Genomic DNA, 13,130 nt, shown 5'->3' on the forward strand with positions numbered 1-13,130 from the left:
CAATAACTTGTTTCTAGTGCGAGAAGTCTATTGAGAATTTTTGCCTTTAAGTTCTTCCAAAACTGACGAATTTTAAGAACTTAAAGTCGGCAAATCTAACTCATTCTCTAGCATACGGTAGCTCAGCGGGTTGTAACGGTTGCAGCAAATCCTACCATATGTTCCTATCAACCGCACCGTTACGTCTACAACTGGAAAGGACAAAGTATAGATAAAAAATAATATTAGTATGCAAATTACAATACGTTCCAGGCCCGGGGTACTCCGATGGCTCCGTCGTGGCGCTTTGGAACTAATGAAATTTTCCCATAGTCACCACTTACCCGTTAAACGCATCGCAAAAAAACAGCATCCTTTAAGGATGACAGTCAAATGTGAGCATGAGAAAGGGAGAAAAAAGGCCTCGAAAAAAAACACCACCACGTTCTCACGTCATAAAACGCGTCTCGTAAATAAACAAAGCAAAAACTAGCGTTCCCTGATGCGTCCATGATGGAATCATAAATAGATAAAAAAATCCATCGCACAGAACAAACCACCTTTTGAAGGTACAAGAAATTATGCAAATTTCATCCGTAAAAAACAAACACAACCCTTCGGCGCAGACTTGCACCAACGGTTGTATTACACCAAATAGAGTCAATATTTTGCACCTTCATTCAATGGGCAAATAGGCCCAGTACCTTGTTTGGCTATTTCCAATCCTTATTTCAAACCAGCCCAATAATAATGACAATCGATCGTGCTATGCCACAACGGTGGTCCATCCCTTCGCCATGAGTAACATGTGTAACGGAGGGTCCCAATTTTGCAACAATTCTGCAACGGGGTCGCTTCATACTTATCGATGACTTTTCACTTCAGGCAATCGTTTAGGCGTAACAAATCGAGTGTTTTGCAATAATGCCATTCTGTGCTTTTGCCTTTTTCCTTTTTTGGCTCTCACTCTCTTTCACTGTGATCCACACTTTGGCAGCCACTTTGCATGACAATGTACATCAATAAATCGAACGTAGGCCCCGGTGTGCGATCGATGGATAAGGTCTAGGAAGGATTGTTCTTTTTTTTTGCTGCTGTTTTTGGGAAAAAGGTCCTTTCTTGTGCTATTCCCAGGATCTTTCCTGTTTGAGGTTACCTGCCGGTTAGAGAAAGGGGTTCGTGGGGTTAGATAGTTAAGGGTAGTTGGGTTAAACTCTTGATCACGGATTGAAGTAGAGGTCAGGGAAGCAGCATTTTCTTCAAGAAGCAAAATCCACGAACGACGGATGGAAGCGAAAAGGTTAAGAGATATGCATAAATTGCATCATGTTTAGAACGAAACCCTTGTTTGAATTTATGCAGCTTGTTCGTTGTCTTTTAATAAATTTCTTTAGAAAATAAGTGTTTGAATTAATTTTAAGTGCTACATAGCAATTTCTACAAGTAATTTTTCCATTCATTAAATAGAAGTTTTATTTAAGAAATCGCATTGATCATTGATACACTTTTTAATCTTAAAATAGAAAATATTAACATTGTTTTCTGATTACAAAAGTTAAAGCGATTTTAAACAAAAAGAGGAGAAGATCATATTATAACTTTTATAATTATAACCGCCGTAAATTTTAAAGTTATTACAATCAATAAGAAAGACAATAGTATATGTGAAATGTTCTTCGAATTTCAGAATAAATCAAGCATAATATAAAACTTCTTAAATGTGCGGAAAAGTACAGAAATTTCAAACGAAAAAAACAGAACTAAACACTCAACAGTAACCAACCTTCTGCCAAAACAATCACACCTAAATCTGAAGCAAAAAAACAACTACGCATAAATATTCGCGTAGAAAGCGTAAATCATCCTTCCGTGTGCAACATGGCGCAAAGACGAAAAAAAGGGCATTACTATCTCCCGGAGGGCTCAACGCTAGGAACAATCGCTACCAGCGCACGGATACTTCAAGAGGAAAATTCATTTTTCAACGAGTTTGGCAAACCATTTGACCATTTTTACGCCCGCCCAAAAACACAACCCAGAAACAGTGCGCCAAAGTGTGAGTGAAGGAGGAGGAAGGGGCACAAGGGGGAAGGAAAAATATGAAGATTTGTTTGCGTTTTCAAGACGACAGCCGATGGGAAGCAGCACCATACGTCGTTGTCGGCAATGACGACGGTACGCCATTCAAGCGTGGATGAAAGTCATTAATAACTGTCGAAAAAATGAAACGAAATGAATATACAAGATTATAAAGTTTTCCTCCCTCTCGGAACGGTTCGGAACTGGATTTTCCATCAGATTAGGGCCGGTGGGCTGTGTGTTGGAAAAATAGCAGTATATGGTGGTGTAGTAGTGGACACATAACCCCAAACCTACGGGAAGCAACAAATATGCGCCATCGATCGACCAAAAAAAATGGCTGCTTTTTGTCTATTCCGTCCAAATATTCCCTCTCTATCTATTTCGGTAAACAGACTACATTATTCTTCCGAGGAAAACAGCATTCAACTAGAACTCACACTATTATGGGCAGAAGTTTGATAAGGCGGCAGCAGTTCGTTCGTTGGTGGATCCCGATATTTACGTCGTACATCATCATCGAGATTCGAGCGCAGGAAGGATGTCGCTATCCGGCGTAAGACGATGGCAACGAAAGCCACGTGGGGCAATGGCGGTAAACGGAAAATGTTTGTTTTTCATCAGACATATTTCTCATCATTCATTTTTCGCTCCAGGGCACCGACCATACCCGGGTCGGGTGCTCGAGTGCTTGACGGTTCTGTTTTTGTTTCCACCCTCCAGATCTCGCGGAGATCTTTTTCTTTGATTTTGCTTGCATCGAAAAACCACCCCGAATGGCTTTCCTGTTAAGGAGCAAAAGAAAAACATCTTTATGTAGTGTACAATATTTTCTTTTGCATAAAGCAGCGCCTCCCGGAGACGATTGGGAGTCAAAAACAAAACCCCTCCAATACTGGGAAGGGAAGCGATTGGATGGAAGCGATCGCAGCGCTTGTGATGTGGAAAATGTCAGCAAACAAATTTTCGATATGATAAATGAATTTTAAATTTTCTGCCTTCCTCACATCCGTCCGATCAGAGCGGACAGTGTACGAAGTGTAGTCAGACGAGGCAGACTTCAAAATAGTAGATTGTGTGTTTTTGTATTTAAAATCAACACCAAAGTTGAATTGAATACATTCTTATGCTGTTTGTTATTGATATAATCAGTTCTAGATAGACACACTGATGAATGAACGCAGGAAAAATATTAAATTTATTTTCTTCATACAAAAAAACTTTTGATCGTTAGTTGACGTGTATTTTTATTGGAAGATAGATATTGAGAAAAACACAACAATTCTTAAAAAAATATTCAAAAACCATCAAATTCCCATGTTTTTCTTCTTCAACTGTTAAATTTTCTTTAAACTTATTCTCTTATAATAAATTTCCATTAACAAATGGCCATCTAACGCCACAATCATCTTTTTCTTCCTTCGTAGCACTACAACTTCGGGAGAGGCCTGCCATTTCTGGCTTTCCTTGTCCCTAGAAGGACAGTACATATATCCTGTGAACGGTGGTTCGGTCCGGATGGGATTTGTCGTGTAAGAGCGGCATGGCTATCACATACTCCAACGGGTATCTTTAATTAGCTATCTAGAGTTATTTAAACTGAGTTAGACGGACATTCCCAGGATCGCCTGAAGGAGTCCTGGAGGACGAATCTGAATGAGATATATGCCAAGACTTTCGGTGTTTTAGACCTTAACGATGTTTGCAGGTTAGGATAATATAATGCACCAATCAAAGCACCTCAACCGGAAGTCGCAAGCTCCAAACAGCTTCACTCCATACGAACCAAAAAAAAAAAAGAAAAGGGCCCTGTGTCCACAACACAAAACAGAAAATGTCGCCAAATGTCTCGCCATATGCATGCATCAATTACGATTGCCGGCGATTTGCCCGAAAAGTGTGTACAACGCCCTGTCGCTGTTATCCTTTGCTTAATCAGCACGTTCCATCTTATCGGTGCGTTTGGACCACGGGCGTAATTACCAATTGCCACACACCAGTTGTCAACATTGCCCGAGGCGCGCATGTTTTTTTTGGTTTTTGTTGTTGCTTCTTTTTGTGTACAACTGCGAAAACAGGACAAATAAAAACACCACTATTAAGGGTTCCTTCGCACGGGCATCCAAAGTTTCCAATTTTCCACTCCCTTGCGCCACATGCGCCGTATCGTTAAATATTGACCCAATCAGTCACAGCAGCCACCAATGCGCTACTGCTGCTATTTGCTTGTGCGTTTTTTTGTTGTTGTACTTTTATGCAAGCGGTGCGTTTTTGTCTTTTTTTTGCCTTTCCAATCGATGCAAGTGCTATCAATTACCTGGGTGGATGTCCGACTCGACTCACACCCATCTGCTGAAGGTTTTATTTGTCATAAGCGAGCTGAAATATTCATTAAATCAAATTGAAACTGAGTCGGAATCGATCGGTGCCCTTTTGTTCTCCGGTGGAAGCCGCAGGAAGGTAATAAACGAAAGCCAGACAGATATGAGGATTTTTCAACCTATCGTCCTATCATTACCGCTTCCCGTGAACCCGAAAGGTGAAGCGAGAAAAACTACTTCCGGGAGTGGGGGGGGGGGGCTATCATAATGGAACCGCGGAAAATATCTGACCTGTTGAAGGGAGAGAGAGAGAGGTGGACAAATAAATGAAAGGGTAAGAGAAAAAAAGTACACACAGACACACAAACAAAACGTTGGCTCGCGAAAGGATCAGATTAAAACATCATATCACCACATGTTGACCCCAAGCATCCACCATCCATCGTTCACACCACCCATTTCATTTCCCTTCGGGGTTCAGCATTTTCCTGACTTTTCCCCAACCCATTGGTTGTGATTGAAATTTCACGATCGATAAATTTTGATTGAACCGCGAACGTACGAACACGGAATATTCGAATACCTAGGCACCGCTGAACTTTCCCAATCCAGAAGGACGATTTTTTTATGGAAAAACCAGTAAAAAGGATTATTGCCGTGACAGTTCGAGTGGCGCATTTCATACATACAAGAAAGCAAAACAAAAAATACGAGCGGAAAATCGTTGAAAATTCGAAAATATTTTCACAAAAACCAGTTAAGTTTTCGATTAAACCCCACCGGCCGAAAGTCTGGGTTGGTTAAATTCAAACGCTTGGTCATCGTTTGGGCAACCTAACGCACACAAAAAAAAATGCCAACGCAAATAAAGAGAAGAAAAAAGAAAGAATTCAAAATCAACTACCGAATCGACCGAATCTCGTGGTGAAAGGTAGTAGAAATCAAATCAGAAGTGATTCCCTCTTCAATTTACTTGCCCGACAATGTTTTCCTACCTTTTGTCTACACGGTTTCGATTGCAATTTTCGTTCGGAATCGGAATGTCGGCATCGGTTCGAATGCCGGTGTGGAAATTTTCGGTTCAAACCGGTACCCGGTTTGGAGAGTCATACGGCTGAAATAATATTTTGTGTGTTTTTTTGTTCTTCTCTCGTTTCATTTGTTTTGTTCAGCACGTTTGTGCTCTTTTTTCCTGTGCTGCATCACATTGTTATAACTCATCAATTTTTCATTCGATTGCCATCGTGGAAACGCAAGATTGAACTTGAATCAATATTTGGCCATGCGAGGGGACTAGAAAGGTTGGAAATTCTATTACGTAATGTTGGGTAAAGCAAAGCTAGAATGGAGATCACGTATAAAAGGATTAAGAGATATGGTAGATTTTTGTGTTGTATTTGAGTGAAAAAGTATAATAAACAGTCGCGTACAATGTATAAAGCCTGTTTGTCGTCGATGTTGTCGATCGAACTTTGGCATGTTTCAAACAATGATTTTTGAGTTAAATTTTTCTCATAATGTATTGGAAAATGTATTTTATAATCTTTAAATAAAATACGTCAACTTTTTTTATTTTCTTCAAAAAAAGAAAAGTGGCAATATAATAATGTCACGGACTGTAGTATCATACGCGATTAAACGTGACGCAACGTCTGGTCGTTTTGACATAAATAATTAAAAAGCCATAATCTAGTAGATATGTCACAACATTTTGAGTTATGAATCTAATTTGAAATAATTCAATCAAGTAGTAAATGTCCTTACATTACATGTGGAATTGTGCATTTAAACTACTTACTTAAACTGGTTAACTGGTCAATTATTAATCAACTTATTGGATACAGCAATCCCTCCACTCTACTCTAATCCTCTACTTAAATCACCCACACACACACATCACGTCTTAATGATCAGTGATAACAATTCTTTGTTTGTTTTTTTATTTATAATACCACCATCAGCCAATTCGCATGAGACAACACAGGTCTGTCTCCCCAATCGACGCATCGATTGCGCATATTTACCGTCACTGTTTGGACACCGGTAATGGACACCGGTGATTAAAAACAATCGAACAACAGCCGTAAAACGCCAGCGACAAAACAAACAATCATAAAGACGGCGACGGGACGCTCGTCCCGTTCGTTGTCTTGTATCTCGTATTACCGGTGTAAAATTTTCATTCTCCCCCATTGGCAAAATACAGCAACAACAGTGAAACAGAGAAGCAAATATCGAATCAGTTTATCGGTGAAGATATTACTGACCGGGTGGGGGGAGACGTAGTACACACCAAACCAACCTCGCGATACTTGCGTTCGGATTGCCCAAGACACAAAGTCAAAGGACGCACCACACGAGCCAAACGTATCCTGTTTGTTTTTTTTTTCTTCTTCCTGTATGTTTGTGTTTGTATAGACATTCCTTCTCTTTCCCCACTGTCTAGGAAGGTTTTCATATGAAAATCCCATTTTGTAGCGAATGCGTCAAATTGCTATCGATTTTCTCCGATCTTTTCTTCCCAACTCTCTCTCCCGTCCCTTCGCTGAAGGTAGACAAAAAAAACTCTTTCCACAACGCAGAAAAAGGATGATAGCAGAAGGTAAGCAAATACATTGAAACATCACAAAAAAATGTTGAAAAAGAAACACATCAACCGGAAAATAGTAACGAGAATCTTTAAAGGCCCATCGATAGAATGCATTGTGTGCGCATTTTATGAGATCTCGTTTACTTTTCTTCTGTCAGGAAGTTTTGTGGAGAGTTTCGGTTCTATTCTGCATGTGTATTATTGGGGGTGAACATTTGAACAAACTTGACAGAACCAAATTCTTGGCAGATTCATTTTCCAACTTTTTCTATGCGATTGAAATCCTTGAAGAAAAAACAAACTCAACCCCGTGGATGATCTTTAACCGTGCCCACATACACACTCACTATCACAGTTAGCGAGTAGCTTCCGTCCATGCTTCCTTCGTCCTTTTGGTACCGTTAGAGGAAATTTTTTTATGTTTTTTTTTCTTCAAATTTATTTATGCTCTCCCTTCTTTTTTTCCCGCGAAAGGGCGGATTTGTAAGGTGGTGTGTCCTTGCACCTCACTACGACACGTTCGCCTTCATGTGTACGTGCGTGTATGAGTGCGTGTATGAAGATGTGTGGTTCGGATGAACTGGGCTGAAGGAAAACCATTTTCCCCCAAAACGTTAAAAGCCTACTTCACACACATATACACACACATACACGCGCGCGCGGGAATCCATAAAACAAGCAGAAAAAAATAGAAACATTTCACGCAGTGGAAAAGAGATGTAAAAGAGTGTGGTAAAAAGGAAGAGAAAAACAAAATAAATAAAAAAAAGATATAAAAAGGAGAAATACGAAACCGGGAATGTTTTGGGAAACGGGACGAACCAACCACACACACCATACGAGAGACGATGAATATTGCAAAATTCACTGAAGCATATGAAAAATCGGGGTGAGTTTCTTCGCTGTCTCTCTTTCGTGCACGAATATTCGCAACAAACGCAGTATTTTGGAAAGAAAGTACACTTTAAGGGAAAAAACGGGAAAAAGTACAAAGAAAATACACACACATACGCAAGTACCGATGCATGTGTGGATATGGTGCTCACATCCCCCTTTTTTTGCACGCTCGAACGCGCTTTTCTTTAGCAAACAAAACAAACGAAAAATCGATTCCGCAGCAGATCTCGATTTGGGGAGATTGGTAAAGTGACTGAAAAGAAGAAGAAGAAGCTTGTGGAAAGAAAATTGTTTTACGCTTCGCTCGTTCGTTAGAGCATTTGCCGCCTCTTAACTGTGTCGTTTTTTTTTTCATTTCGTTACTGTTTTTCTTGTACTTTTCTTTCCTGCCAGTTTGAGGTAGAAAGCTATCTTTGCTATGTAACGATATGTGTTGGTATGAGGGTTTATAAAAAATTAAAATACTCTCTTGAGGGTGGTTTTCCTCTTCTATGTTTTAACCACTTTGAGCTAACGTGTGGGTGTGTCCCATCCGTATATGATTTACTGGATTTAAAAGCATTCAAAAAAACTTCTAAGTATCTTATAAAATATCAATTTCTTACATAAACTTACAGTAATAAATAATAAACAAAGAAATAAAACAATTGTAATAACTTTATCAAATTTTGTAACATTCTTCAAATTAACCCTTAAGAACAAGAACACCAACCACAACCGAGCGTGCCCTTCTAAACTGACCGTGAATAATGGGCACCGTTCTCGGTTGCATTTGTCGACCTTACCGACCGAAAGACCGAGGAGGATGCTACGAGCAATTTCACACTAATTAATGATTACAAATTTTGCGTCAGGCGTGATGGGGGCCTACGATGACACCCATTTCCGGTGCACGGAACGACGTATCGCGCGGCACGGTTGGTAGTGTAAGTGTCAAGGTTCTTAAATGCCTTTCGACGCGGTTTATGAATCAATTATATCTTTTTACACCACACGCTGGTAGTACCGCCGACGTTACGGTGGGTCTTTTTATGGGGTGTAATTACAATGCCGGGTGCGGATTAAGATTGCTCTTGGGAGCGGTTTCGGAATCGGGAAAAAGAGAGAAATATCAGCAGAGTCGACAGAGAATTGGGAAGGCGATGCGTTAAGGGATTTGCAAGTACGTGTTTTGAAGGAATGCTTAAGTGAGGTGTAAAGGCGTTTAATTGTTGTCGGTACATCTTGTAATGAGTGGGAAACACGCTATAGTGAATATTTCATTTATTTTCACTATTTTTTGGAGAAAAATTGAGTTTCTGTGTTCCTTTTTTTAAAAAAATATGAACAAAGTTAAAAACATTATTTCAAAAATGATTTTTTTAAGTTTATTCTCACTCACCACCAAAACACTTCAAGGTGTTTGAGCTCACACTGTTGCAGTACACCTTTTATTTTAACCCGATCGTGTCAAACCTGGTTACATGCAAGTTTTATGGACTTTAATATTCATTAACCTTACCAGCCGGTTCCACCTAAATGCACTGCACCACGCGTACACATGCTGACCTCTCATTAATACCTCTTAATATCGCAACATATTGATCGCTTATCTCCCGGTTCGATTTATGTCCCACCGAACATTTGTGTGACAAAGCGGCTCGCGCGCGCAACAGAGAGAGAAAGATCACCTCATTAAAACCAGATTAACTCCATCACACCGGTACCGTTTTCCCTAGGTAGCGCCTGCCCAATTGAAGCGCGTTCGTGAAACGTGTTCTACGGTGCACTTTAACCGTCGATGGCCACCTTTTGCTTTCTGACCACAAAAACACCACGCGAAACGATCGCGTACCGACGCACACTATCTGTGGGATATGCTTTCAATTAGTGCGCTTATAAATGAAGACATAAAACGCGAAACAATACGACGACGATCGTGTATTAATGCTTTTTTAACGATATACGACGATATTTCTTCGTCCGGACTTGCAGTGTCTGCAGGGCAGGTTTTTTGGCCCCCGAACAGGGGTAATTTATTTTTATGCATCACCGGCAGCAGCCCACAAAGTAGGGTTTAATGCTAATGTATTCCAACTTTTACGATGCTGTTGTACGACGTTGGCTGTACGACCCGGGTGTCAAAGAGCACTTGACTTGCAAAACCGTGATGAACGTTATTGTAACCCGATGAGAACGAAAGGTCCAGGCTACGGTTGACCATTCTGCGCCTACCGTATGTGGACTCATTTAAAAAAAAAATTATATTTAACAACCCTTTTAACCCCCAATAATTATTTATTAAAAGTAAAATTAATTAAATGAATAAATCCATGCTAAGAAATATTTGATTGCGCTGACTTCTCCACTTACCACTGTGCTTCTCCAATATTCTACACATGACGCTAGCGCCCTCTGTTGCTGGGTTCTCAAACTAATCCCAAGCAAACGGCACTCAGCACAGGTTTTAAATTTCCCCACCCTAGCTAGCGAAATAAGGGTTGCTTTGAAGTGCAATCCATTTTCGAAAATCAAGGGAACTCACATTTTTCGCCACCATTGAAAGGGGAAGTTTTATTTTCCCCTTAAATGCACTCACGCACACATGCATATTCGCACACTTACGCACTGATGCAATGGTTCGCTATAGTTTTTTTTCTTCATTTTTTAATGATTTAAAAAATGTTTGAATAAATTCAATCAACACAAATGACAAATTGCAATTATTTTTAGTTTGTTAAATATAGTTAATTCAATTTATTTTATCGAATAAAATAATTTAGTTTCATTCCAATTAAATTAATTAATTGTTTTACGTAGCGTAATTGTTTTACGCTACCTTAATATTGTATTTGCTTTTTGTTAAATTAAAAGAATATTGTTATTGTATTATTTGTTTTGTGATATTTATTCTAAATATTGAAACAATTTAGAAAGTTAATCAGGCTATGAAACTTTTAAACTTATGAAACAGTAATAGAGTATCCAGTAGGCGCTTGGACATGGAATCATGGACGGAAAATCGTGGAAAGGAACTTCAGAAACCACTAACAATCACATCACAAGCCAATGGATTCGTTTCATTTAGTCCATTCGTAAGTCAATTAATAGTCAATCTATCAGTACCTAAGCTAAATTAATACATCTAATTACCAAGATCAATCAACCCCGAACCGATGGCTTTTCCAACGAATTGCGCCACCACTTACAGGGAACCACAATTCAATTAGATCGAACCAACCGGACACCGTGCTACCGGTTAAGTGTGAAGAAACGTGCATCAAGGGAAAACATGAATCGGGGTCAAAGTTGATAGTGGAGATGGACATTCATTAAAACGGGATTACATAATGCCTTCCCCGAAGAACAAAAAACCACACATACTAACCTGCCGGTGCATCTGCATACGGCGGAGAAGAATAGCGAAGGGATCCGATGGGAGCAAACAAGTCCTGCTGCCCCAGATAGGTCACCGTTGGTCGACCATTGCAGGGACGAATAATGAACGAGAGAAGAATCGTGCCGGCCGTACTGCGGCGACGAAGATGAAGGAAGACGAACGCGGGCGAGACTTTAAATAACAATTGCATCTGCAGTTGAGCGATTTATTTATTGCATCCTTTTATTGTGCATGGTGCATTTGCCTGGTTGCTTTCACGTTGCAGCACAAGGGGATAAATAAAATCCTCGCATGAAAAACTAGTCCATTGCTGTCCTCCATTCGGGTCGTCTTCCCCTCCCCAGGGTCGTCCATTTGTATCCCGCCACAGCGTCGGATTGAAGCGGGGTCACCATTGAGGTCGGTCAGGGTTGGTCCGGCGCCCGACAGTAGTAGTCCAGCTCGATATAGTACGGCAACACCCAGGGCCCGTTCAGGCTGAACGTGATGCCCTTCTGGCCGATGGCACCGCGGGTGATGAGTGCATTGAAGCCCTGGTACGCCACGTTCGACGCATCGAGACTGACAGCTGTTATCGGGCGCTGTCACGCACGCAGATCCACAAAACGGCCGGCACAACATTATTACTATTATTAATGGGCACTTTTCTTACAAAACCGTGGGTACCGTTCTTACGCCATACTTACCATGTTGCTGTAATCCACCTGTACGGGTGTCTTCGTACCGATGCCAACGACTTTCTTCGCACAGAGCGTATCCGTCGGTGCGATGGTGCCGTAGAAATAGCTAAAGTCACCATTACTAGCCACCTGCCGGGACCGGATGGTAAGCCAAAGGACTAGCAGCGCTAGTACGATCGATCGAAAGCTGCAGCGATGCATCCGTTTTTTTTCACTTCGCCCTTGTGAACGTGCGGGAGGTCACCCGTCGGCAAGGCGTACGATCGTGAGTGATCGTGCGAAATGGGGAACACGTTTTATAGGCACGCGTATGATGTTCACCAACCCAAGCAGTATAAGATTCGGGTCAGAAACAGACGGCAGTCGACCTGTCGAAGCCATAAAAGGAACTGTTGGGATGTGTGTTTTACGGAAGTAAAATCCATAATGCAATCTTCTTGTAAAATTAAAAAAAAATAGAATTAATGAATTTTAAGTACATAATAATTTGTTAAGTATGTAACAATTTTAGATGCTGTAAATATCACAAAATCAAGCATTAGAAAATGAAGAAAATGAAAATAAGACTTTTCATTATCATCATTGTCAGATAGTTTTGCTTTATCCAACTGCTCCTGAAACGAAACGAATTCACAACAAACCGGTTTTGCAATCGGACAAAAATGCGTAATCTATTTTATTACTTAACAATGTTTCAAATTCTATCCCACTGAGCTATTTCACCTCCTTCCTTAACCGCCACACAATTTCAAATCCCCCCTCACTAGATCTCACGCTGATTACGAAAATTTCTGGTGAGAATTCCTCACTTTGTTATCAACCTTCACTCGAGCACAACCTGTTTTTTTTATTGTACTTTATCCTTATTTTGATAGGCAACAAAAAAAGTATAACGGTACGAAAACCGGTTGTTTAGAATTAAACAAAAAAAATCATACAGTCTTTGGCCGCATCGAGCAAACGATTGTTTTGTGTCAAACTTTTTGTGAACTCTGGAAGAGTAGTTGAAATGAATCAACGGGTAAAGTTTTCTAACCGCTTTACGAAGAGAATCGACTCACAAAAAATACCCAAAAATCTTGTACACCCTGGCCGGAAGTAACTGCAGCGATATTCATCAGCATCACATCCTTATTATCCTTTCGATTAACGCCGGGATTCCCAAGCCCGCGCCCGGTAGTAGGTCGCGTGAAACTGGTTTGTAG

The 13,130-nt window shown here is 40.4% G+C and overlaps 1 protein-coding gene across 1 annotated transcript; it reads right to left on the bottom strand.

The window, feature by feature from the left end:
- Positions 1-11,413: 11,413 nt before the first annotated feature.
- Positions 11,414-12,436, bottom strand: LOC125772194 (uncharacterized). The gene is made up of 2 exons (XM_049443655.1): positions 11,932-12,436; positions 11,414-11,826 (listed from the first exon to the last, which is right to left on the bottom strand). Exons 1-2 carry the CDS (start codon positions 12,124-12,126, stop codon positions 11,650-11,652), a joined length of 372 nt encoding a protein of 123 aa, XP_049299612.1. The 5' UTR covers positions 12,127-12,436; the 3' UTR covers positions 11,414-11,649.
- Positions 12,437-13,130: the final 694 nt, after the last annotated feature.

The sequence above is a fragment of the Anopheles funestus genome, chromosome 3RL (genome assembly GCF_943734845.2).
Source record: "Anopheles funestus chromosome 3RL, idAnoFuneDA-416_04, whole genome shotgun sequence".
In the NCBI taxonomy this organism is placed as follows: Eukaryota; Metazoa; Arthropoda; class Insecta; order Diptera; family Culicidae; genus Anopheles; species Anopheles funestus.

Bases quoted from the DNA above. Each gene is read 5' to 3' on its own strand.
- LOC125772194 (XM_049443655.1), bottom strand. From the start codon at position 12,126: ATGCATCGCTGCAGCTTTCGATCGATCGTACTAGCGCTGCTAGTCCTT. The intron at 11,827-11,931 runs GTAAGTATGGCG...CGTGCGTGACAG, and splicing joins AGGTGGATTACAGCAACATG to CGCCCGATAACAGCTGTCAG.